Raw genomic sequence first — 22,071 nt, 5'->3', positions numbered from 1 at the left:
AAAACTATATATATATATATTTTTTTTTTTTTTTTACTTTTTTTAGTTCGACCCCTCCCCTCTGGGGCTTCGGCTATTTTCTCTTCCAGGCCCTGCCCATCCAGGATTCACGCACACAGCTCCAGACCCTTCTAATTTTCGCACACTTGGAATCGCCTGGAATCCGACTCCACCCAGTTATATTTGAATAATTCCCCGTTGCTTTAGCCCCGCCCATGTTTGAGCTCCTCCGCGTGCCCCAAAAGTTTCTGAATCGTTTCTTTCGGCCCCCTTTCTCGCTCCCTCTGCAAATCTAGGCTCAGACCCTACCTCAGAGCATTAGAATCTTTCCACCCCCTCCTCAATGGCACCCCTAGCTCCACCCCAACACACTCAGGGATCCACACTCCTATCCTCTCTGCCAAGGCTCGTTCACCATCCTCTCCCGTGTCCCTCGCCCGACTCCAGGCCTCGGCCCCTCTTCCCCTAAAGGCTGCGCCCTCTGCGGTCTAGGCACCGCCCTTCAGGCCGATTTCCACTCCTTCCTGGCACTGTGGCCCATCCTCTTGGCTCCGCCCCTTTAGTAAGAAGGCCACGCCCCTCCGTCTGCTCCTCGGCGTTTCCCCGCCCCTCGCCCTCCCTCTGGTACCGCCCCGCCCATCCTCTGGCCCCGCCCCCGGCCGCGCGCTGCAGTGCCTTTCCCACCGCGGCCCCGCCCGCCCCCGCCGAGCCGAGCACAGGGCGGCGGCGGCGGCGGCGGCTGCTGGAGCAGCCCGGGAGGAGGAGGCGGCGAGGATGGCAGCGGCGTCGTGGGCGCGGCGGAGATGAGCGCCCGCGACCCCGGGCCCAGGGCGGCGCAGCCGGAGTGGGCGGGGGTCCCGATGCAGGCCCGAGGGGGGCCATGGGGCAGGTCCTGCCGGTCTTCGCCCACTGCAGTGAGTAGAGGGAGGCTGGGGCCTGGGGTGGGCCCCAGACGTCCAGGTGGGGTACTCCCCGGTGTCCCCTCAGCGCTTGCCCGCAGGAGAGCCGGGGTGGGGGGAGGAGGCATAGGAGACAAAGGAAGCTCTCCCCTCCCCCGCTCTCTGGCGGCGACGGGGGCAGCCTGACCCGGAGGACCTGGACGAAACAGGGCGGAGGTGAGGGGCCACTGAGACAGCAGGCGAGGGGCGCGCTGCGCTCTGGGATGTGCCTCCCGGCCCCGCCCGGGAACGTGGACGCGCGCGGGGAGCTGTCCCCAGGCTCTGGTGCTGGCCGCAGCTGGCGGGGAGGGGGTTGAACGGAGGGTAGATCCAGGATGGAAAACAGGGGTCTGGCTCCTAATCACTCGTCTTCGCATCCCACCCCGTTTTCTGTCCAAGAGACAGCCCCGACCTCGCCCAAACTGTCCAACCCCCTGTCCCGGGAAAACAGCCATCCGTGGTTTGGGGGCAAGGACTCATGGGTCCTTAGTGGCCTTTACCACTGATTAATGGTAATCCTGGGGAAGACCCACACCACTCCAGGCCTCCCATTCCCCAGCTGAGAAAACAAGGTGAGGGCACAGGGCGTCAGATTTCAATTTATAAACCGCATTGAGCATCATCTACTTGCAAAGCTCTGAACTAGCTCTAAGGGGTTGGATTCCCAGCTGAAAACGCCTAGCTTGATCCTCCCAATCTCTGAGCTCACAGCTGTAACAGTTCATGTCTACCGTTCTCTGTCCCGCACATGGGGGTTCTGACAGCTGGGGATTTCAACACCCTTAGATCTAGCCACTTCCATGTCTTGGGTGTCCCGATGCCAAAATGCCAAGAATTGGTGATTTCAGCATATCCGAGTATCATCCCAACATTCTAAGATCTTGTTGTTAACTTCAGATTACAAAGGGAGGACCATCTCATCTGTCCCTCCCCACCCCCCTTACCTCTCTGTCCTCACCTCCCACCCCTCTCCTCCTCAGTCACTCTTCTCCAGTCACATCTTCGCACCTCTCTGTTCCTCAGATGCCAATCTTGGTGCCTGGCTCAGGGCCTTTGCACTGGTTTCCTTCTGTACCTGGAAGTCTTCCCTGAACATCTGCATGGCTTCCTCACTTCCTTCAGATCTCTGATCAAACTTCCTCTTATCAGAGAAGCCTTCTTGACCACCCTATGAGAAACAGCACCCCTTCACTTTCTTCACTTTCTCTCCCCCTACCTTTCTTTACTTTGCTTCATATGCTCATCTGCACCCGACATCATATATTCACTTGTTTATTGTTTGTCTCTCCCAAAGAGTGTCAGCTCTAGGAAGGTAGGGATTTTGTCTGTTTTCTTCACAGCTATATCCCCAGGACCTAGAACAGTGCCTGGCACATAGTAGGTGCTCAATAAATGGTTGTTGAACTGATGAATGAATTGAAACCTCCTAAGATTCCTACTTTGTTGGCCACCCAGCCCAGCTTAGAGTCTTGAAGACTCTAAGATTAAGATTCTTGGATTTGGACTTCTAAGACTCTGAGCTTCATCAGGCAGTGATGCTAGGTTTTAGAGTCTGTGTGCAGAATGTTCTAAAAGTCCCGTGATTCAAATATTCTAAGATTCCAGGACTGGCACACTTCTGTGATTCGGACAGTCTAAGCTTCTAAGAGTCTTCGATTCTTTCCCTCTCGCAGAAGAAGCTCCGTCTACAGCCTCCTCAACCCCTGATTCCACAGAAGGTAAGTGGAGGGGAGCATGTGAAGGGGTTCAGGGCTGGGCAGCTCAGGGGCCTGCTGAGGGAAACAAGGCTCTCCTTCACCCACTGCAGGAGGGAACGACGACTCTGATTTTCGGGAGCTGCACACAGCCCGGGAATTCTCAGAGGAGGACGAGGAGGAGACCACGTCGCAGGACTGGGGCACCCCCCGGGAGTTGACCTTCTCCTACATCGCCTTTGATGGCGTAGTGGGCTCCGGGGGCCGTAGGGATTCAACTGCCCGCCGCCCCCGCCCCCAGGGCCGCTCAGTCTCGGAACCACGAGACCAGCACCCTCAGCCCAGCCTGGGCGACAGCTTGGAGAGCATCCCCAGCCTGAGCCAATCCCCAGAGCCTGGACACCGGGGTGATTCTGACACCGCCCCTCCATCCGAGCGCCCCCTGGAAGACCTGAGGCTTCGGTTGGACAAGCTGGGCTGGGTGGCCGGGGGAGTGGGATCCGGGGAGGACTCTTCCACCAGCAGCTCCACCCCGCTGGAAGACGAAGAACCCGAAGAATCCAACAGATTGGAGGCAGGAGAAGCTGGGGAAGGTGAGATGTCCGAGGTGCTGGGACCGAAGCCAAGAGGGGTGGGTGGTTTCTCCTCGGGGCACCTCCAAGAAGAAAGCTCATGGCCTTCTCTCTCTACCGTGTCAGAACTGGACCTACGACTCCGACTTGCTCAGTCCTCACCGCCCGAGGTCTTGACTCCCCAGCTCAGTCCGGGCTCTGGCACACCCCAGGCCGGTACTCCGTCCCCATCCCGATCTCGAGATTCGAACTCTGGGCCCGAAGAGCCTTTGCTGGAAGAGGAAGAAAAGCAGCGGGGGCCACTGGAGCAAGAGCCAATAAGGGGACAGTGCTTCGATAGCACGGACCAATTAGAATTCACGGTGGAGCCACGCCTTCTAGGTAAGTAACGTGTGTGAGGATGCTGCGTTGGACCACACAAGGCAAAGGGTGAGAGGATTTTGAATTAAAGGGACCAACCTCGCAAAGGAACAGCAGATAGTGGAAAAGGGAAAAGGTATTGTTACTGGCTAGACGTGATAAACTCCGCTCTTTTAAAAAAATTCCCCGGCCGGGCGTGGTGGCTCACGCCTGTAATCCCAGCACTTTGGGAGGCCGAGGCGGGCGGATCACTTGAGGTGAGGAGTTCGAGACCAGCCTGGCCAACATGGTGAAACCCCGTCTATACTCGGGAGGCTGAGGCAGGATAATCGCTTGAACCTGGAAGGCAGAGGTTGCAGTGAGCCAAGATCGCGCCACTGCACTCCAGCCTGGTTGACAGAGCGAGACTCCTTCTCAAAAAATAAAAATAAAATAAAATAATCCTCCCTCTTCTGGAGTGCTCCTCCTAGTGGCTGATTTTGGACAGACCAAATTCCTGAAAAAATGCAGTTCTTTCCTTATTTAGATGTGGCCATATAATATTTATAAGTAAACTCTGTGCCTTTTAAAAACTCTTCTTTTTGGCCGGGCGCAGTGGCTCATGCCTGTAATCCTAACACTTTGGGAGACCGAGTTGGGAGGATCGTTTGAAGCCAGGAGTGCAACACCAGCCTGGGCAACATAGGGAGACTCGATCTCTATTTGAAAAAACAAACAAAAGCCCTCTTTTTCCTGACCACATCTATTGACCAGTTGTAAAATGGCCCAGCCTTACTTTAAAATATGCTCCACCTCCAGGAACAGCTATGGAATGGTTAAAGACATCATTGCTTTTGGCTGTTTACAAGACGGTTCCAATTTTGGAATTGTCCCCACCTCTATGGACAGCCATTGGCTGGGTCCAAAGGGGCCCCACCCCCCCTACTCCTGTTCTCTGGGTTCTACTGAAGTGGGCAAAATCCCCGAGAAGCAGCGGTGTCCCCAGCCTCTCACTCGGAGCCGATATGGGGAGTAAAGGTGGGCTTGCGGAACGGGCTGGACGGGGGCTGAGGTCGGCGGAAGGGGGTCCGGACTCGCCCTTATCTCCTGCATCTCTGGAGCACGTTTGTTACTGGTCTGCTTCCACAACGTTGCAGGCTGAGGCTAGGGGGCCTAGGGGCAGTCTAGGGAGGACCTAGAGGGAGAATGGGGTCCCTTCTCCTTCGAGCCAGCACTTTGGGGCCCAGGAGCAGGGAGGACCCCCTCCCCCAGCCTCGTCCCAGGCAGCGCTGTCACTCAGGGGCCAGACGAGCCAGAACAGCTGCGGGGAGGCCCCCTCCCCCCAGCATGCCTAAACTTAGCCCCCGCCTCAGGCGACCTGGCCCCTCCCCCATCCACTGGCGCCGGCCACTAGGAGCCTGCCTGGGAGGGCCCTGCGATGGGGAGGGAGGGGGCTGTCCTATTTCGAGGTAAATGAGAGATGCATTGGAAGGATACAGAAGTGAGGGGTGAGCCTCTAAGAGGGACAGGTCAGAGGGGTCAGTTGGAGGGAGAGTGGGAGGATAGAGAGGGTCTGGAAAGAAATAGAAAGGTACCGAGTTCCTGGTTTTCAGGACTCAAATGAAAGCAGACTACTAAAGTTTCTTTTTCTTTTTAAGCGACAGAGTCTGTTGCTCTTTCTGGAGTGCAGTGGTGGGATCATAGCTCATTGCAGCCTCGAACTCCTGGGCTCAAGTGATCCTCCCACCTCAGCCTCCCGAGTAGTTGGGACTACAGCCGCAGGCCACCACGCCCGGCTAATTTTCTTATTTTGTTTGTAGAGACACGGTCTCACTATGTTGTCCAGGCCTCTGGTGATCCTCCTGCCTCAGCCTCCCAAGGTGTTGGGATTACAGGAGTGAGCCTAAAGTTTAGACAGATGAGATGAAGGTTGGGGTACAAAGGTCACTGCTCAGGGCTGAGGTTGGGTTTAGGAGATGTGTTTTAGGGTCTCAGAAAGGGGTCAGAAATTTGAGTTAGGCCCTGGAAAGGAGTATGGCGTTATTAATACATTTAGGACTTAGAAACATGTGTTGCTAAGGGCATCAAGGGGATATCACTTTACACCTGACAGATTGGCAAAAGTTAAAAAGAACTATGACCCACGGCAGGGCAGGATGCTGGGGAAAGATCTTTCTCTTGCTTTATGTGGAAATAAGAACTGTTATGGTCTTACTAGTAAGCAGTGTTTCAAAATTTAAGACATTAAAAATTACATATGACTGGGCACGGTGGCTCATGACTATAATACCAACATTTTGGGAGGCTGAGGTGGGAGGATCACTTGAAGCCAGGAATTCAACCTGGGCAATATAACGAGACCCTATCTCTACAAAATATTTAAAAATTAGCCAGGCTAGGCATGGCAGCTCATGCCTGTAATCCCAGCTACTTGGAAGGCTGAGGCACAATAATCTCTTGAACCCAGGAGGCAGAGGCTGCAGTGAGCTGAGATCATGCCCACTGTACTCCAGCCTGGGTGACAGAGGAAGACTTTGTCCAAAAAAAAAAAAAAAAATTAGCAAGATATGGTGATGCCACCTATAGTCCCAGTTGCTAGGAGGCCGAGGTAGGAGGATTGCTTGACTCTGGGAGGTAGAGGCTGCAGTGAACCATGATCATGCCACTGCACTCCAGCCAGGATGACAGAGTAAGACCCTTTCTCCAAAGCTAAAAATAAAAAATAAAAATAAGGCCGGGCGCGGTGGCTCAAGCCTGTAATCCCAGCACTTTGGGAGGCCGAGATGGGCGGATCACGAGGTCAGGAGATCGAGGCCATCCCGGCTAACCCGGTGAAACCCCGTCTCTACTAAAAATTACAAAAAAAAAAACTAGCCGGGCGAGGTGGCCGGCGCCTGTAGTCCCAGCTACTCGGGAGGCTGAGGCAGGAGAATGGCCTAAACCCAGGAGGCGGAGCTTGCAGTGAGCTGAGATCCGGCCACTGCACTCCAGGCTGGGCGACACAGCGAGACTCTGTCTCAAAAAAAAATAAAAATAATAAAAATAAAAAAATACGGCCCGGCGTGGTGGCTCACGCCTGTAATCCCAGCACTTTTGGAGGCCAAGGCGAGTGGATCACCTGAGGTCAGGAGATCAAGACCATCCTGGCTAACAGTGAAACCCCATCTCTAACTAAAAATAACAAAAAATTAGCCAGGCATGGTGGCACATGTCTGTAATCCCAGCTACTCGGGAGGCTGAGGCAGGAGAATGGCTTGAACCTAGGAGGTGGAGGTTGCAGTGAGCCGAGATCGCATGCACAATTGCACTCCAGCCTGGGCAATAAGAGTGAAACTCTGTCTCAAAAAAAAAAAGAAAAAAAAAAAGACAAGACCAGGCATGGTAGCTCATGTCTGTAATCCCAACACTTTGGGAGGCCAAGGTAGAAGGATTACTTGTAGTCAGGAGTTCGAGACCAGCCTGGCCAACATGGTGAAACCCCATCTCTACCAAAATATAAAAAAATAGCCAGGCGTGGTGGTGCCATCCTGTAATCTCAGCTACTCAGGAGGCTGAGGCAGGAGAATCGCTTGAACCCGGGAAGCGGAGGTTGCAGTGAGCCAAGACTGTGCCATTGCACTCTAGCCTGGGCAACAGAGCGAGACTCCATCTCAAATAAACAAACACATAACCAGTCCACCCAGCAATTCCACACTGGAAATCTATCTCAGAAATAGCCGCTCCAGGAGGTGAGAATATCTGTTGAAGGATGTTGCTTGCAGCTCTGCTTGTGGTGAAGGGGTTAGGAAACAAATTGACCTAGCAATAGGTACATAGTTAAATAAAATGAATGACAGCATAGCCACAACACAGAATACTATGCAGCTCTTTAAAAGAATGAATTAAGGCCAGGCGCGGTGGCACATGCCTATAATCCCAGCACTTTGGGAAGCTGAGGCAGGTGGATTGCTTGAGGCCAAGTGTTTAAGACCAACCTAGCAAACATAGCAAAACCCCATCTCTACTGAAAATACAAAAATTAGCCAAGCATGGTGGCATGTGCCTGTAGTCCCAGCCACTCAGGAGGCTGAGGTGGGAGGATAGCTTGAACCCAGGAGGCTGAGGTTATAGTGAACCAAGATTACACTACAGCACTCCAGTCTTGGCAACAGAGTGAGACTCTTGTCAAAAAAACAAAAAAGAATGAATGAATTAAAAGCTAATTGGGGATGGTGGTTCACATCTCTAATCCCAGTGCTTTGGGAGGCCAAAGGTGGAGGATCACTAAAGCCCAGAAGTTCGAGGCTGCAGTGAATTATGATCACACCACTGCACTCCAGCCTGGGCAACACAGTGAGACCCTGTCTTTGGGAAAAAAACAGGAGAGGGAGCTATTTCAGTTGATTAGGAGGAAAAGTGGAGTGAAGTATGCATGATGCAGAAAAGTGTGTATGTAATTCCATTTGTCTTTTTTCTTTTCTTTCTTTCTTTTTTTTTTTTTTTTTTTTTTTTGAGACAGAGTCTTGCTCTGACTCCCAGGCTAGAGTGGAGTGTCGTGATCTCAATTCACTGTAACCTCCACCTCCCAGATTCAAGTGATTCTTGTGCCTCAGCCTCTCGAGTAGCTGGGATTACAGGCACCTGCGACCAAGCCCGGCTAATTTTTGTATTTTTAATAGAGATGGGGTTTCACCGTGTTGGCCAGGTTGGTTTTGAACACCTGACCTCAGGTGATCTGCCTGCCTTGGCCTCCCAAAGTGCTAGGATTACAGGTGTGAGCCACCATGCCCAGCATAATTCCGTTTTTCATAAGAAATGACCAAGAAGCATCAGTTTGTATTTCTGTGTCCACATATAATTATATGGGGAGGAGTAAAATTAATGGGACTTGCTAGATGGTTAACTTGGGTTTTCTAGAGGGAGAAGAAGGGAGATAAGCATGGAAGAAAAGAGGGCACTAAAAATTTGAGGCCTAGCATGGTGGCTCACTTCTGTAATCCCAGCACTTTGGGAGGCCAAGGTGGGTGGACCACGAGGTCAGGAGTTCGAGATCAGCCTGACCAACATGGTGAAACCCCGTCTCTACTAAAAATACAAAAATTAGCCGGGAATTGTGGCACATTCCTGTAATCCCAGCTACTCAGGAGGCTGAGGCAGGAGAATCACTTGATCCAGGGAGGCGGAGGTTGCAGTAAGTGGAGATTGTGCCACTGCACTCCAGCCTGGGCAACAGAAGAAAAAAAAATTTTGCAAATCGGGCTGGGTGCTGTGCCTCACACCTATAATCCCAGCATTTTGGAAGGCTGATGCGAGAGGATAACTTGAGGCCAGGAGTTCGAGACCAGCCTAGACAACACAGCGAGACCCCCACCTCTAAAAACAGAAACAAGGCCAGGTGCAGTGACTCATGACTGTAACCCCAGAACTTTGGGAGGCCGAGGCAGGCGGATCACAAAGTCAGGAGATCGAGACCATCCTGGCTAACATGGTGAAAACCCATCTCTACTAAAAATACAAAAAAATTAGCGAAGCGTGGTGGCAGGCGCCTGTAGTCCCAGCGACTCAGGAGGCTGAGGCAGGAGAATGGCATGAACCCGGGAGGTGGAGCTTGCAGTGAGCCAAGATAGCACCACTGCACTCCAGCGTGGGTGACAGAGCAATACTCCGTCTCAAAAATAAATAAATAAAATAAAAACAGAAGCAAAAAAAAAATTAGCTGAGTGGTGGTGCATGCCTGCAGTCCCAGCTACTGAGGAGGCTGAGGTGGGAGGATCACTTGAGCCCAGGAGGTCGAGACTGCAGGGAGCTATGATGGCACCACTGCCCTCCAGCCTGGGCGACAGAGTGAGACCCTGTCTCTCAAAAAAAAACCAAAAAAACAAAAAAACACGGAAATCAGGTTATGCTCAAACAGGTGTGTCAAGGAGTCATTTTTCAGCTGTAGCACAGGGAGAGGGAGGTGAGGAGACCAGCCGGGTTAGGAACAAGCCCTGATACTCCCCACCCCTCCACAGTGGCGGACTTGCTGTACTGGAAGGACACGAGGACATCAGGAGTGGTCTTCACAGGCCTCATGGTCTCCCTCCTCTGCCTCCTGCACTTTAGCATCGTGTCCGTGGCCGCGCACGTGGCTCTGTTGCTGCTCTGCGGCACCATCTCTCTCAGGGTTTACCGCAAAGTGCTGCAGGCCGTGCACCGGGGGGACGGAGCCAACCCTTTCCAGTGAGAACCCCTGGCCCCTGACCTGAGCCCCTGTCGTGACCCTAAAGCATGACCCATGACCTCAAATCAGGCACTTACTCCCACCCAGACCCCGACTCATCTTGATTGTTTTTCATCCCGATCCTCTCACCTACCCTCCAGTCCTAATCTCCAATCCTAACCTGGTACCCTTCATCCTCGATCCCTGACCCTGACCCTGACCCTGACCCCAGCCCTCTACACGTGGTTCCTTGGGGCTGCCCCTCAGTCCTAACTCTGGTCTTCTCCCGGCCGCCATTCCTCGCCCTTGTTTCAGCTGCGCCTGCACCAGTCTGAGCTGGTCACCCATTGATCTGCCCCACATTCCTTTGTCCCCGCAGGGCCTACCTGGATGTGGACCTCACCCTGACTCGGGAGCAGACGGAACGTTTGTCCCAGCAGATCGCCTCCCGCGTGGTCTCGGCGGCCACGCAGCTGCGGCATTTCTTCCTGGTAGAAGACCTCGTGGATTCCCTCAAGGTGGCCTGGAGCTCTCAGCCCCTCCTGGGTTCCCCTCTCACCTCTGCACAGCTAGCGGGTGGGAGGGTGACTGTTGGGTAAACTCACAGGTGGGAGGGAACTCCGGGTGGGCTCTGCTGACCCTGACCTTCACCCCCAGCTGGCCCTCCTCTTCTACATCTTGACCTTCGTGGGTGCCATCTTCAATGGTTTGACGCTTCTCATTCTGGGTGAGCTGGGAAGGCTGTGAGGGGCAAGGGGAACTTGGAGTCTGGTGGGGGACAGGGCTCCAGATGGAACTGTTCATCTCTTGGGAACACCCTGACGCCCCCCGTCTCTGTACCCACAGGAGTGATCGGTCTATTCACCATCCCCCTGCTGTACCGGCAGCACCAGGTGAGTGTGACACCCTCAGCTGTCAGCACCCCAGCTGAACATGGGGGGACTGACCATCTCCTTCCAGAACCAGGGTCCCATTGACAGATGTCCCAGCCAGACACAGGTGTCCTGGCTGTGGCACCTTCTAGATATAGCCAGAGTCTAACTAACATGTCTTATCAGCATCAGCCAGGGACAGGCTTTTGGTTGGTTGGTTGGTTGGTTTTTGTTTTGTTTTGGATTTTTTTGAGACAGAGTCCTGCTCTGCTGCCCAGGCTGGAGTGCAGTGGTGTGATCTTGGCTCACTGCAACCTCCGCTTCCTGAGCTCAAGTGAGTCTCCTGCCTCAACCTCTGAGTAGCTGGGATTACAGGCATACGGCCACCATGCCTGGCTAATTTTTGTATAAGCAGAGACAGAGTTTTGCCATGTCGGCCTGGCTGGTCTCAAACTCCTGACCTCAAGTGATCTGCCCGCCTCGGCCTCCCAAAGTGCTGGGATTACAGGCGTGAGCCACCGTGCCCAGACTTCACTGCTTTTTTTTTTTTTTTTTTTTTTTTTGAGATGGAGTCTCACTCTGTTGCCCAGGCTGGAGTACAATGGTGTGTGATCTTGGTTCACTGCAGCCTCTGCCTCCCAGGTTCAAGCGATTCTCCTACCTCAGCTTCCTGAATATCTGGGATTACAGGTGCCTGCCACCATGCCTGGCTACTTGTATTTTTAGTAGAGACGGGGTTTCACCATGCTGGCCAGGCTGGTCTCGAACTCCCAACCTCAGGTGATCCACCCGCCTTGGTCTCTCAAAGTGCTGGGATTAGGCCTTCACTCTTGATTTTAACTGACATGTCAGTTAAATGCCACTGCATTCCAGCCTGGGTGACAGAGCAAGAGTCTGTTTCAAAAAAAAAAATAGCCGGGTGCGGTGGCTCACGCCTGTAATCCCAGCACTTTGGGAGGCTGAGGCGGGCGTATCACGAGGTCAGGAGATCGAGACCGTCCTGGCTAACACAGTGAAACCCCGTTTCTACTAAAAATACAAAAAATTAAGCCGGGCGTGGTGGCGGGCACCTGTAGTTCCAGCTACTCAGGAGGCTGAGGCAGGAGAATGGTGTGAACCCGGGAGGCGGAGCTTGCAGTGAGCTGAGATAGGGCCACTGCACTCCAGCCTGGGCGACAGAGGAAGTCTCCATCTCAAAAACAAAAAGCAAAAAACAAAAAACCCAAAAAATAAATAAATAAAATCAAAATAAAAGAGTGGGATGGCTGTTGCCCAGAAGACTGACATTAACAGGACCACTGACATCCATCCTATCCAGAGACAGGAGGATAGACTGACAGCCCCTTCTCCAGCACAGCTGGGAGCCACATGATAATATGCCCTGCCAGTTAGTCCTAACTCTGTCCTTCACAGGCTGGAATCACCAAGACTCACAATTAAACTGTATTTAAATCAGGCCAGCCACAGTGGCTTACAACTGTAATCTCGGCACTTTGGGAGGTTGAGACAGGAGAATTGCTTGAGGCCAAGAGTTCAAGACCAGCCTCGACAACATAGTAAGACCCCCATCTCTACAAAAAGGTTAAAAATTAGCCAGGCATGGTGGCACACACCTATAGTCCCAGCTACTCTGAAAGTTGAGGCAAGAGGATGGGTTGAACCCTAGGAGGTCAAGGCAGCAGTGAGCTGTGATCATGCCACTGCACTCCAGCCTGGGCAATAGAGCAAGACCCTATCTTAAAAAAAAAAAAAAAACAGGCCGGGCGCGGTGGCTCAAGCCTGTAATCCCAGCACTTTGGGAGGCCGAGACGGGCGGATCACGAGGTCAGGAGATCGAGACCATCCTGGCTAATATGGTGAAACCCCATCTCTACTAAAAATACAAAAAACTAGCCGGGCGAGGTGGTGGGCGCCTGTAGTCCCAGCTACTCGGGAGGCTGAGGCAGGAGAATGGCGTAAACCCGGGAGGCGGAGCTTGCAGTGAGCTGAGATCCGGCCACTGCACTCCAGCCTGGGCGACAAAGCGAGACTCTGTCTCAAAAAAAAAAAAAAAAAAAAAAAAAAAAAAAACAGTCTGGGCATGGTGGCTCATGCTTGTGATCCCAGCTTTGGGAGGCTGAGGCAGGTGGATCACTTGAGGTCAGGAGTTTGAGACCATTCTGGCCAACATGGTGAAACCCTGTCTCTATTAAAAATCCAAAAATTAGCAAGGTGTGGTGGTGTGCACCTGTAATCCCAGCTACTTGGGAGGCTGAGGCAGGAGAATCGCTTGAACCCGGGAGGCAGAGATTGCAGTGAGCCGAGACTGTGCCATTGCCCTCCTGCCTGGGTGATAGAGCGAGATTCCATCTCAGCAAAAAAAAAAAAGAAAAGAAAAGAAAAAGAAAAAAGAAAAAAAAAATCCAAAAATTAGCCGGGCATGTTGGTGCACACCTGTAATCCCAGCTATTCGGGAGGCTGAGGCAGGAGAATCGCTTGAACCCAGGAGGCGGAGGTTGCAGTGAACCAAGATCATGCCACTGAACTGGGTGACAGAGCGAGACCCTGTCTAAAATAAAATAAAATAAGATAAGATAAGATAAGATAAGATAAGATAAAATAAAATAAAAAAAAGTAAAAAATTTTTTTAAAAGACACTAGTATATAAATCAATCCACTCAAGGACTCGGTGACCAATACCAGTGCCATCTGTTCTCACCCTACCCCACAACACACACATATGCAAACTCACTCAAAGGTTAATCATAGTACCCAGGACACGGCCTCACTGCCAGATACTTGTGCGTTCCACCTGACATCACTCTCCATACAGAGTATGGCCCAACTGACTGACCCTACAACTGGCATCTCTGGCATCTGATGTATTCTATGAAGTTTAGAGCCGGGGGTGGTGTCGTGGGCCACTCCTCACAACTCCTGATTTGGAAGTTGGGGAGGAAGCAGCCTCCTACGTGACTAAAGAGAAGAAACCCCTCCAATCCCTTTTTTCACATTTTTTGGTCTCCCCAGGCTCAGATCGACCAGTATGTGGGGTTGGTGACCAATCAGTTGAGCCACATCAAAGCTAAGTAAGAGCATGGGGCAGAGGTCGACGGGAGGGGGAAGTGGGGGAGCTTGGGAACCTTTCCTTTCTACTCTCCTTGTCCGAAAACCTCCTGGTAATGTCCCCTTGAAAAGGATGAGGAGGCAATTCCAATGCAGGCCACTAGGTGGAGGGCAGGAGCTGGCTTCGGGCTCTTGGTCAGTTTCCCACCCAGCTTTCCCCGTAGTCCCCAGATGCCACCCCCCCGTCTTTTGCCCCACCTCGTGATCCCACTTGTTTCTCCTTCAGGATCCGAGCTAAAATCCCAGGGACCGGAGCCCTGGCCTCTGCAGCAGCCGCAGTCTCCGGATCCAAAGCCAAAGCCGAATGAGAACGGTGTCTCTGCCCGCAGGACGCCTGCCCCCACCCCCAGCAGCCCTCTGCCCTCCTCCATCTCCCGTCCGTTCCCACCCACTCCCCTCCTCGGCCTGAGTCTTTTCCCGGTGGGTGTCAGGATCACTCCCACTAGGGACTCTGCGCTAATTACCTGAGCGGCCAGGACTACATTTCCCAAGAGGCTCTGCTCCAGGAGTCCAGGAAAGACGAGGCACCTTGGCCGCGGGGCCTGCTGGGACTTGTAGTTGCCTAGACAGGGCACCACCCTGCACTTCCGGACCCGCCGCTGGAGGCGCTGTGAGGCGTAGGTGTCTCCTGGACGCTACTAGCCCCTACGCCGGGGCTTTGCATGGGGCCCAGGGGAGGCCTGAGCTTGGATTTACACTGTAATAAAGACTCCTGTGGAAAACTCAAGGCCTCCTGTGCTTCCAGAACCCTCCAGTGTTCACCTTTCTGCACTGAAAAGCACTTGACACTCCAGGAGAACCTTCCCCATCTCTGGGGAAGAAGCTCCCTCTGCCATCTGTGTGGGTTATGAAATGATTGAGGGGAGGCTGGGCACAGTGGCTCACGCCTGTAATCCCAGCACTTTGGGAGGCCGAGGAGGGCGGATCACTTGAGGTCAGAAGTTCAAGAGCAGCCTGGCCAACATGGTGAAACCCCATCTCTACTAAAAATACAGGGTGTGGTGGCACATACCTGTAACTCCAGCTACTCGGGAGGCTGAGGCAGGAGAATCGCCTGAACCCAGGAGGCAGAGGTTGCAGTGAGCCAGGATCATGCCACTGCACTCCAGCCTGGGCAACAGGGCAAGACTCCATTAAAATAAAATAAAAAATCTCAACTGGGAAAGGAGGAAGCAAAGGGACCCATGGGGAGACTGGAAGGAGACTGAGGTCTAAAGATCCACAGACCTGGGTTTGAATCCTGGCTCCACTACCCCTTGGTTGTGTGACCTTCAGCATATGACTTCACCTCTCAAAGCCTCAGTTTCCTCAGATGTAAAACTCATTAGGCCGGGCACGATGGCTCACATCTGCAGTCCCAGCACTTTGGAAGGCCGAGGAGGGAGGATCACTTAAGGCCAGGAGTTCGAGACAAGTTTGGGCAACATAGCAAGACCTCATCTCTACAAAAAAATTAAATAAGAAAAAAAGAGGCCAGGCGCAGTGGCTCACACCTGTAATCCCAGCACTTTGGGAGGCCAAGGAGGGGGGATCACCTGAGGTCAGGAGTTCAAGACAAGCCTGGCCAACATGGTGAAACCCCATCTCTGCTAAAAACACAAAAATCAGCTGGGTTTGGTGGTGGGCGCCTGTAATCCTAGCTACTCGGAAGGCTGAGGCAGGAGAGTCGCGTGAACTCGGGAGGTGGAGGTTCTAGTGAGCTGAGATTGTGCCACTGCACTCCAGACAGGGCGACAGAGCAAGACTCCGTTTCAAAAGGAAAAAAAAGAAAAAGAAAAAGAAGAAAACTGTCAACCATGACTATACCTACATGTAAAGCCCTTGGCATGGGGCCTGGCGTATAATAATAAATGCACAGTAAACAGTTATACTATTGTTTCCCAAACCTCAGTCATTCCCCGTATGACCTTCATCATCTTTCTACTACTTATTCTGCTATTTATCTAATATTTTTCTTGAAAATTGTTTTAGGCCGGGCGCAGTGGCTCAAGCCTGTAATCCCAGCACTTTGGGAGGCCGAGACGGGTGGATCACAAGGTCAGGAGATCGAGACCATCCTGGCTAACACGGTGAAACCCCGTCTCTACTAAAAAAAAAAAATACAAAAAACTAGCCGGGCGAGGTGGTGGACGCCTGTAGTCCCAGCTACTCGGGAGGCTGAGGCAGGAGAATGGCATGGACCCGGGAGGTGGAGCTTGCAGTGAGCTGAGATCCGGCCACTGCACTCCAGCCTGGGCGACAGAGTGAGACTCTGTCTCAAAAAAAAAAAAAAAAGAAAAAGAAAAAAGAAAATTGTTTTAATATTTAATAATATAATAATAAATGTATTTCAAGAAGAAAACTTACTTTGCCACCAGAAACCAGTATTGCTTAACAGAAATAGAAGATAATAGTAAAAATAAACACAAAAATATTGACATTTAAAATGTTTGTGCAGCCAGGCGCAGGGGCTCATGCCTGTAATGTCAGCACTTTGGGAGGCCAAGGCAGGCGGATCACCTGAGGTCGGGAGTTTGAGACCAGCCTGACCAACATGGAGAAACCACGTCTCTACTAAAAATACAAAATTAGCCGGGCGTGGTGGCACACGCCTGTAATCCCAGCTGCTCGGGAGGCTGAGGCAGGAGAATCGCTTGAACCTGGTAAGCAGAAGTTGCGGTGAGCCAAGGTCACGCCACTGCACTCCAGCCTGGGCAACAAGAGTGAAACTCCATCTCAAAAAAAAAAAAAGAAAAACTCACTTGTTTGTCATGACACATTTCACATATTAGGAGATAGATAATAGTGTTCCAAGGAGTCCTTACAGCCTCAGAAATTGTATACAGAAGTGCCTAGCAGTAACTATCTAATTAAAACAAAGAGGGTTCAGGGGACATATCTTGAATCAGGATTTGCCAAGCAGAGGCAATCCTTTTTTTTTTTTTTTTTGGAGACAGAGTCTCAGTCTGTTGCCCAGGCTTGTCTCGAACTCCTGAGCTCAAGCTATCCACTCTTCTCGGCCTCCCAAAGTGCTGCGATTACAGATGTGAACCATGGCGCCTGTCCAAAACTTTCTAAAGATGCTCTTAGTTAATACTTCCCATAAGACAAAACGCTTATTTATCTATCACAAAGAGTGGTGGAAGAGGGTCTGATTGAGAATTTGGGTCCAGTTATGACTAAAGCCTCGAAGCTCAAAACAGATCGAAGATTCAAACAGCCTTTACTGGCCAGGTACTGTGGCTCACGCCTGTTATCTCAGCACTTTGGGAGGCTGAGGCAGGTGGATCACCTGAGGTCAGGAGTTCAAGATCAGCCTGGTGAATATGGTGAAACCCCATCTCTCCTAAAAAAAACAAAAAACAAAAATTAGCCAGGTGTGGGGGCAAGTGCCTGTAATCCCTGCCAAAAAAAAAAAGAGAAAGAAACTATATATATATATATATATATATATACACATACATATATATATATATGGTCTCATTCTGTCGACCAGGCTGGAGTGCAGTGGCACAATCTTGGCTCACTGCAACCTCAGCCTCCTGGGTTCAAGCGATTCTCCTGCCTTAGCCTCCTGAATAGCTGGGATCACAGGCGTGAGCCACCATGCCTGGCTAATTTTTGTATTTTTAGTAGAGATGGGGATTTACCATGTTTGCCAACTGGTCTGGAACTTCTAATCTCCTGTGATTCACCCATCTCAGCCTCCCAAAGTCCTGTGATTACAGGTGTGAGCCACCGCACCTGGCAGAAACAGCCTTTACTGAGCTCCTCCCAGTTGCCTCATCCAGTGTCAGACTTTTATATCATGATTTCTCTGGTGAGATCCGTTGTACTAGTCTGGTTACACAAATGAGAAAACAGGCTCAAAGAAGGATAGTGAGGCCAGGTGCTGTGGCTCAAGCATGAAATTCCAGCACTTTCGTAGCCCAAGGCAGAAGCATGGCTTGAGGCCAGAAGCAGGAGTTCGAGGCCAGTCTGGGTAACAAAGTGAGGCCCCTGTTTCTACAAAAAAAAAAAAAAAAAAAAAAAAAAAAAAAATTAAAATTAGCTGGACGTGGTGGCATATGCCTGTCATCCCAGGGAGGCTGAGGCAAGAGGATCACTTGAGCTCGGGAGGTCGAGGCTGCAGTGAGCTGTTTTCACGCCACTGCATTCCAGCCTGGGTGACAAAGTAAGATCCTGTCTGGAAGAAGAAGGAAAAAAAGACAGTGATAATATTCTTTTATTCATTCCACAAACATTTACTGAACATCTGCTATGTTCTCAAGCACTTTTCAGGCACTAGAGATACAGCAATGATCAAAAATAAAATGCAAAGTCTGATGGCGCTGATATTCTACAGAAGCAGACAGACAATAAGCAAATAGACACAGAAAATGGCAGGTGGTGATCAGAGTGATGGGGAAATGTCTATCAGGGTAAGGGGATAGAGTGACAGAGCTCGCTGTTTTTTAATTTTTATTTTATTTATTTATTTATTTATTTATTTATTTATTTATTTATTTATTATTATTTGGAGACGGAGTTTTGCTCTTTTCACCAAGGCTGGAGTAGGATATGCTGGAGTACAATGGCACCATCTCAGCTCACTGCAACCTCCGCCTCCAGAGTTCAAGCGATTCTCCTGCCTCAAACTCCCGAGTAGCTGGGATTACAGGCATGAGTCACTATACCTCGCTAATTTTTGTATCATTAGTGGAGACAGGGTTTTCACCATGTTGGCCAGGCTGCTCTCGAACTCCTGATTTCAGGTGATCCACCCACCTCGGCATCCCAAAGTGCTGGGACTATAGGCGTGAGCCACTGAGCCCATCCACTCGCTATTTTAAACTGGATGGTCAGGGAAGGCCTCACTGAGTGCTGGTCACTCAGTGAGTTTTTGGTATTTGATATTTGATCAGATAACAGAGTGAAGGGAGGCGATGAGCCACGGAAACATGTGAGGAGGAGATCCAGGCTAGGGGATCAGCAAGCACAAAGTCCCTGCGGAGGTAGCATGATCCATGTGTGCAGCAAGACCTCTGTATGCCCAAAGCCAATAATATAAGGGAAGAGCAGTATGTGAGACAGGATAAGGGGGGCCAAAGGGGTTGGATTACACAGGGATTTGTAAAGCAGGGTGAGAACTTTGACTTTTACTCTGAAATGGAAGTCATGGGAGAGTTCAATGCCGGAGAATGGTATTGTCAAAGAATCACTGACTCAGAATATTGAATAATTTTTCGTGATGAGTACACTAAAAGTCCAGATTTCACCACGACGCAATCAACATATGCATGTAGGAATCGGCACCTGTACCTCCTAAATACGTAAAAATTTAAGAAAAAAGAATCACCTTTTTTGTAATAAAAATTGTAACACAAGTTTGATTTCCCTAAGTGGATGGGCCGTTTTAACCGGGATATGTTACTATCCGTTTCTGAGTCTGTCTCAGTTTCCCCAACCATAAAACGCAAGTGCAAAATTGGTTATGTCTAGTGTTTAAACTCAATCGGGACAGGATGTCTGTAGTCACCAGCACCGAGACAGTCCCTGGGACTCAGTACACGCTCAATAAACGTTTGAATGAACGCGGAGCTCCATCGGCCTACGCAATTCCATAAAAGAACAGCAGGTGTCGCACCAGCCCGGTAGCCGCCTGCTCAGAGCCTTTGCGGGCCAGGGTGAATCAGACTCTAACAGGAACCCACTCACCACTCCTCCGCAGAAGGAGAATTCGGAATTTTCCGAGAAGGCGCTTCTGAATGCCGAATCCTGAATCTCTCCTCTTAAAAAGCTGACTTTTCATTTTGGTAAAAGGGGGTCCTGGGCCCTTTAACAGCTTGCCAGGTGCTCAGGCGCTGCTTCCCAGAATGCGTGGCGCTATGTAAATGAGACGGTTTTGTGAGCGAGGATGATTCATACTATACGAAGTGAAGGCAACATTTTACAAGGACATCGTTCGTGATAAGTGAGTGGAGAGAATGTATAGCCCTTGAAGTCGACCATCTCACAGCTGCCCAAAGGACGCGACCATAACTCTAAAAGGTAAGCCTTTGCGATCCTTATATAGCTGCGCGAGAGCGTTGTTACTTCGCCCGGATGATCCTCAGTGGTCTGGGGTGCAGGCTTCAAACCTGTAGCTGTCTAGCGACAGAGTGGTTCAATTCCACCTTTCGGGCGATAGCCACGAACAGAGCGTGTTAACTTTTCTTTATCGAACCGGACCTTATTTTGCTGGCTGCCCGGGAGGCGCTCCTCCAGCCTGCACCTGGAGAGGTCGCTGCGGCCCTCCGCATTGCAAACTATTTTCTCTGCCACTCCGATCTCTGACTGTCGTTACTTATTTCCCCCTCCAGTGTGTCAAAAACCACTCCAAAAGATGGAGAAAAACTCATCTACACAGTTCTGGGATATTGGCAGTTTGGAAATTATCCTAGATCTCTCCCCTTCCATTGCTTACTCATTCAGTGGTTTGCTCACTCATGTATTTAATCACGCATGCACTGATTAATCAGTCAAATATTTGCTCATTTGCTCTTCTGTCATTCACTCATCAAACAAGCATTTGCTCAGGACGCAGCGGTGGTGACAGCCCTGGCCTTGGTCTCCTGATGCACTCAGCCCAGTGGGGGAGACAAACATTAAGCCATCATGTAATTACACATTTAATTAACAACTGCAAAGGGGATAACGGCTGCAAAGGAAACAGAACAGTGAGGCCCTCTCATAAGGAGAGCTGAGCTGGTAGGGTGTCTCGGGAACATTAGGGCAGACACTTGAAGGATGAGAAGGGGGAGTATTATGGGATATCGAGGGATCAGGGTGACCCCAATAAAGATGATGAGGGTAATGATAATTGCACCGTCACTCTGCAGTTAGCGCCGGCATGCACAAGCCTTGCAACTCCTCATAACGGCCCCCATTCTACAGATGAGGAAATGGAGGCTCAAGGAGATGAAGTCTCTTGTTCAAGGCAATCCAGCCTTTTTCCTTTCTTTCTTTTTGTTTAAATTTTACTTTAAAAACTGCTCCTTGTAGAGCAGGGTTAACTTATAGGCAGTGTCTTTTTTTTTTTTTTTTTTTTTTTTTTTTGAGACAGGGTCTTGCTCTGTCACCCAAAGTGGAGTGCAGCGATATGATCATAGCTCACTGCAGCCTCAAACTCCCAAGCTCAAGCAATCCTCCCACCTCAGCCTCCTGAATGGCTGAGACCACAGGTGCGTGCCACCACTCCCAGCCTCACTCAGATCACTTGGCCCATGCTATTTATTACTGCCCTGTATTTTCCTTCCCAAGCCGGCTGCTCACCAAGCCCCAGCTGTCCTGCCTCCCGAATGTCTCCTGAATCCTTCCCCTCCTCTCTGTCCCATGTCCCCAACCCTGTTCTGGGCTCCTCCTCACCCCACCCTGCAGGGTCCCTACCCCACTTCCCTCCCTGGTCTCCTGCTCAGTCTCACTCCTGTCCCTTCCAGTCACTCTCAGTCTGGAGCCAGAGGGGCCTTTCCTAAATCACAAACCTGCCCCTGCCCCTCTCGTGTTCAAAACCTGTAATAGCTTCCCAGTGCCCTGAAGAAAAGATCTAAACTCCTTAGCCTGGGAACGTCCTTATAATACCTGCAGAAACTGGTCTGCACTAACCCCTCTCTCCACACCTGTGGCTCCAGTCCCCATGAATCTCTAAGCTTTCTCTTTTTGTTTTTTGTTTTTGTTTTTTGAGACGGAGTCTTGCTCTGTTGCCCAGGCTGGAGTGCAGTGGTGCAATCTCAGCTCACTGCAACGTCCGCCTTCCAGGTTCAAGCAATTCTCCTGCCTCAGCCTCCTGAGTAGCTGGGATCATAGGTGCCCACCACCATGCCTGGCTAATTTTTTGCTTTTTTTTTTTTTCAGTAGAGACGGGGTTTCGCCACGTTAGCCAGGCTGGTCTTGAACTCCTGGCCTCAGGTGATCCACGCTCCTCAGCCTCCCAAAGTGAAGGGATTACAGGTGTGAGCCATCGCACCCGACCCTCTAAGCATTCTCAGTGTATCAAGCCTTCTCCCCACCAACAGATCTTTGGCTGTGCTATTTTCTTGGCCTCGGTCTTTTTCTAGTTCTTTCTATACTGTATCCTCATCTAGGGCTCAGCTCAGCTGTCCCCTCCTCCAAGAAGTTTTTGCCGACTCCCAGTCCAAGCTAGGTGTCCCTGCTCTGCTTCCCTAGCCCCATGGGCTCCCCCAACCCCATCCACTTTAGGTTGTCCCTGACTGGGAACGGGTGTGTGTCCCCTAATGGACTGTGAGCTCCAGAAAGGCAGGACCCGAGGCTCAGTTCCTGTAGTGCCCCCAACTCCCAGCACAGTTGGGTAGGTGCTTAGCACATTTTTTTCGAATGAATTAATAAATGGATTCCACCATGACAACTTCCCTT

At 51.1% G+C, this 22,071-nt stretch overlaps 2 protein-coding genes and 1 non-coding gene across 4 annotated transcripts in view; all 3 read left to right on the top strand.

Moving 5' to 3' along the window:
* The window catches only part of ERCC1 (ERCC excision repair 1, endonuclease non-catalytic subunit), a 192,787-nt gene that overhangs the window by 95,530 nt on the left and 75,186 nt on the right, over nucleotides 1-22,071 (top strand). The window lies entirely within an intron of this gene.
* RTN2 (reticulon 2) lies at nucleotides 661-14,423 on the top strand. 2 transcript variants are annotated; one of them, XM_050772225.1, is made up of 11 exons: nucleotides 661-914; nucleotides 2,612-2,656; nucleotides 2,746-3,225; nucleotides 3,331-3,585; nucleotides 4,363-4,581; nucleotides 9,537-9,744; nucleotides 10,104-10,242; nucleotides 10,382-10,451; nucleotides 10,571-10,617; nucleotides 13,606-13,664; nucleotides 13,928-14,423. In XM_050772225.1, the coding sequence occupies exons 1-11, from the start codon at nucleotides 881-883 to the stop codon at nucleotides 14,007-14,009; spliced, it is 1,638 nt and encodes a 545-aa protein (XP_050628182.1). In that variant the 5' UTR covers nucleotides 661-880; the 3' UTR covers nucleotides 14,010-14,423. The 2 variants fall into 2 exon arrangements, with proteins under 2 accessions (XP_050628182.1, XP_050628181.1); XM_050772224.1 differs by lacking the exon at nucleotides 4,363-4,581.
* On the top strand, nucleotides 19,759-19,845 carry TRNASTOP-UCA (transfer RNA opal suppressor (anticodon UCA)). Its single transcript has one exon. It is a non-coding gene; the product is annotated as a tRNA-Sec (tRNA).

This window comes from Macaca thibetana, chromosome 19 (genome assembly GCF_024542745.1).
Source record: "Macaca thibetana thibetana isolate TM-01 chromosome 19, ASM2454274v1, whole genome shotgun sequence".
Classification (NCBI taxonomy): domain Eukaryota; kingdom Metazoa; phylum Chordata; class Mammalia; order Primates; family Cercopithecidae; genus Macaca; species Macaca thibetana.
Note: the sequence above shows the minus strand (reverse complement) of the source record. Positions and strands in the feature narration are given on the sequence as shown.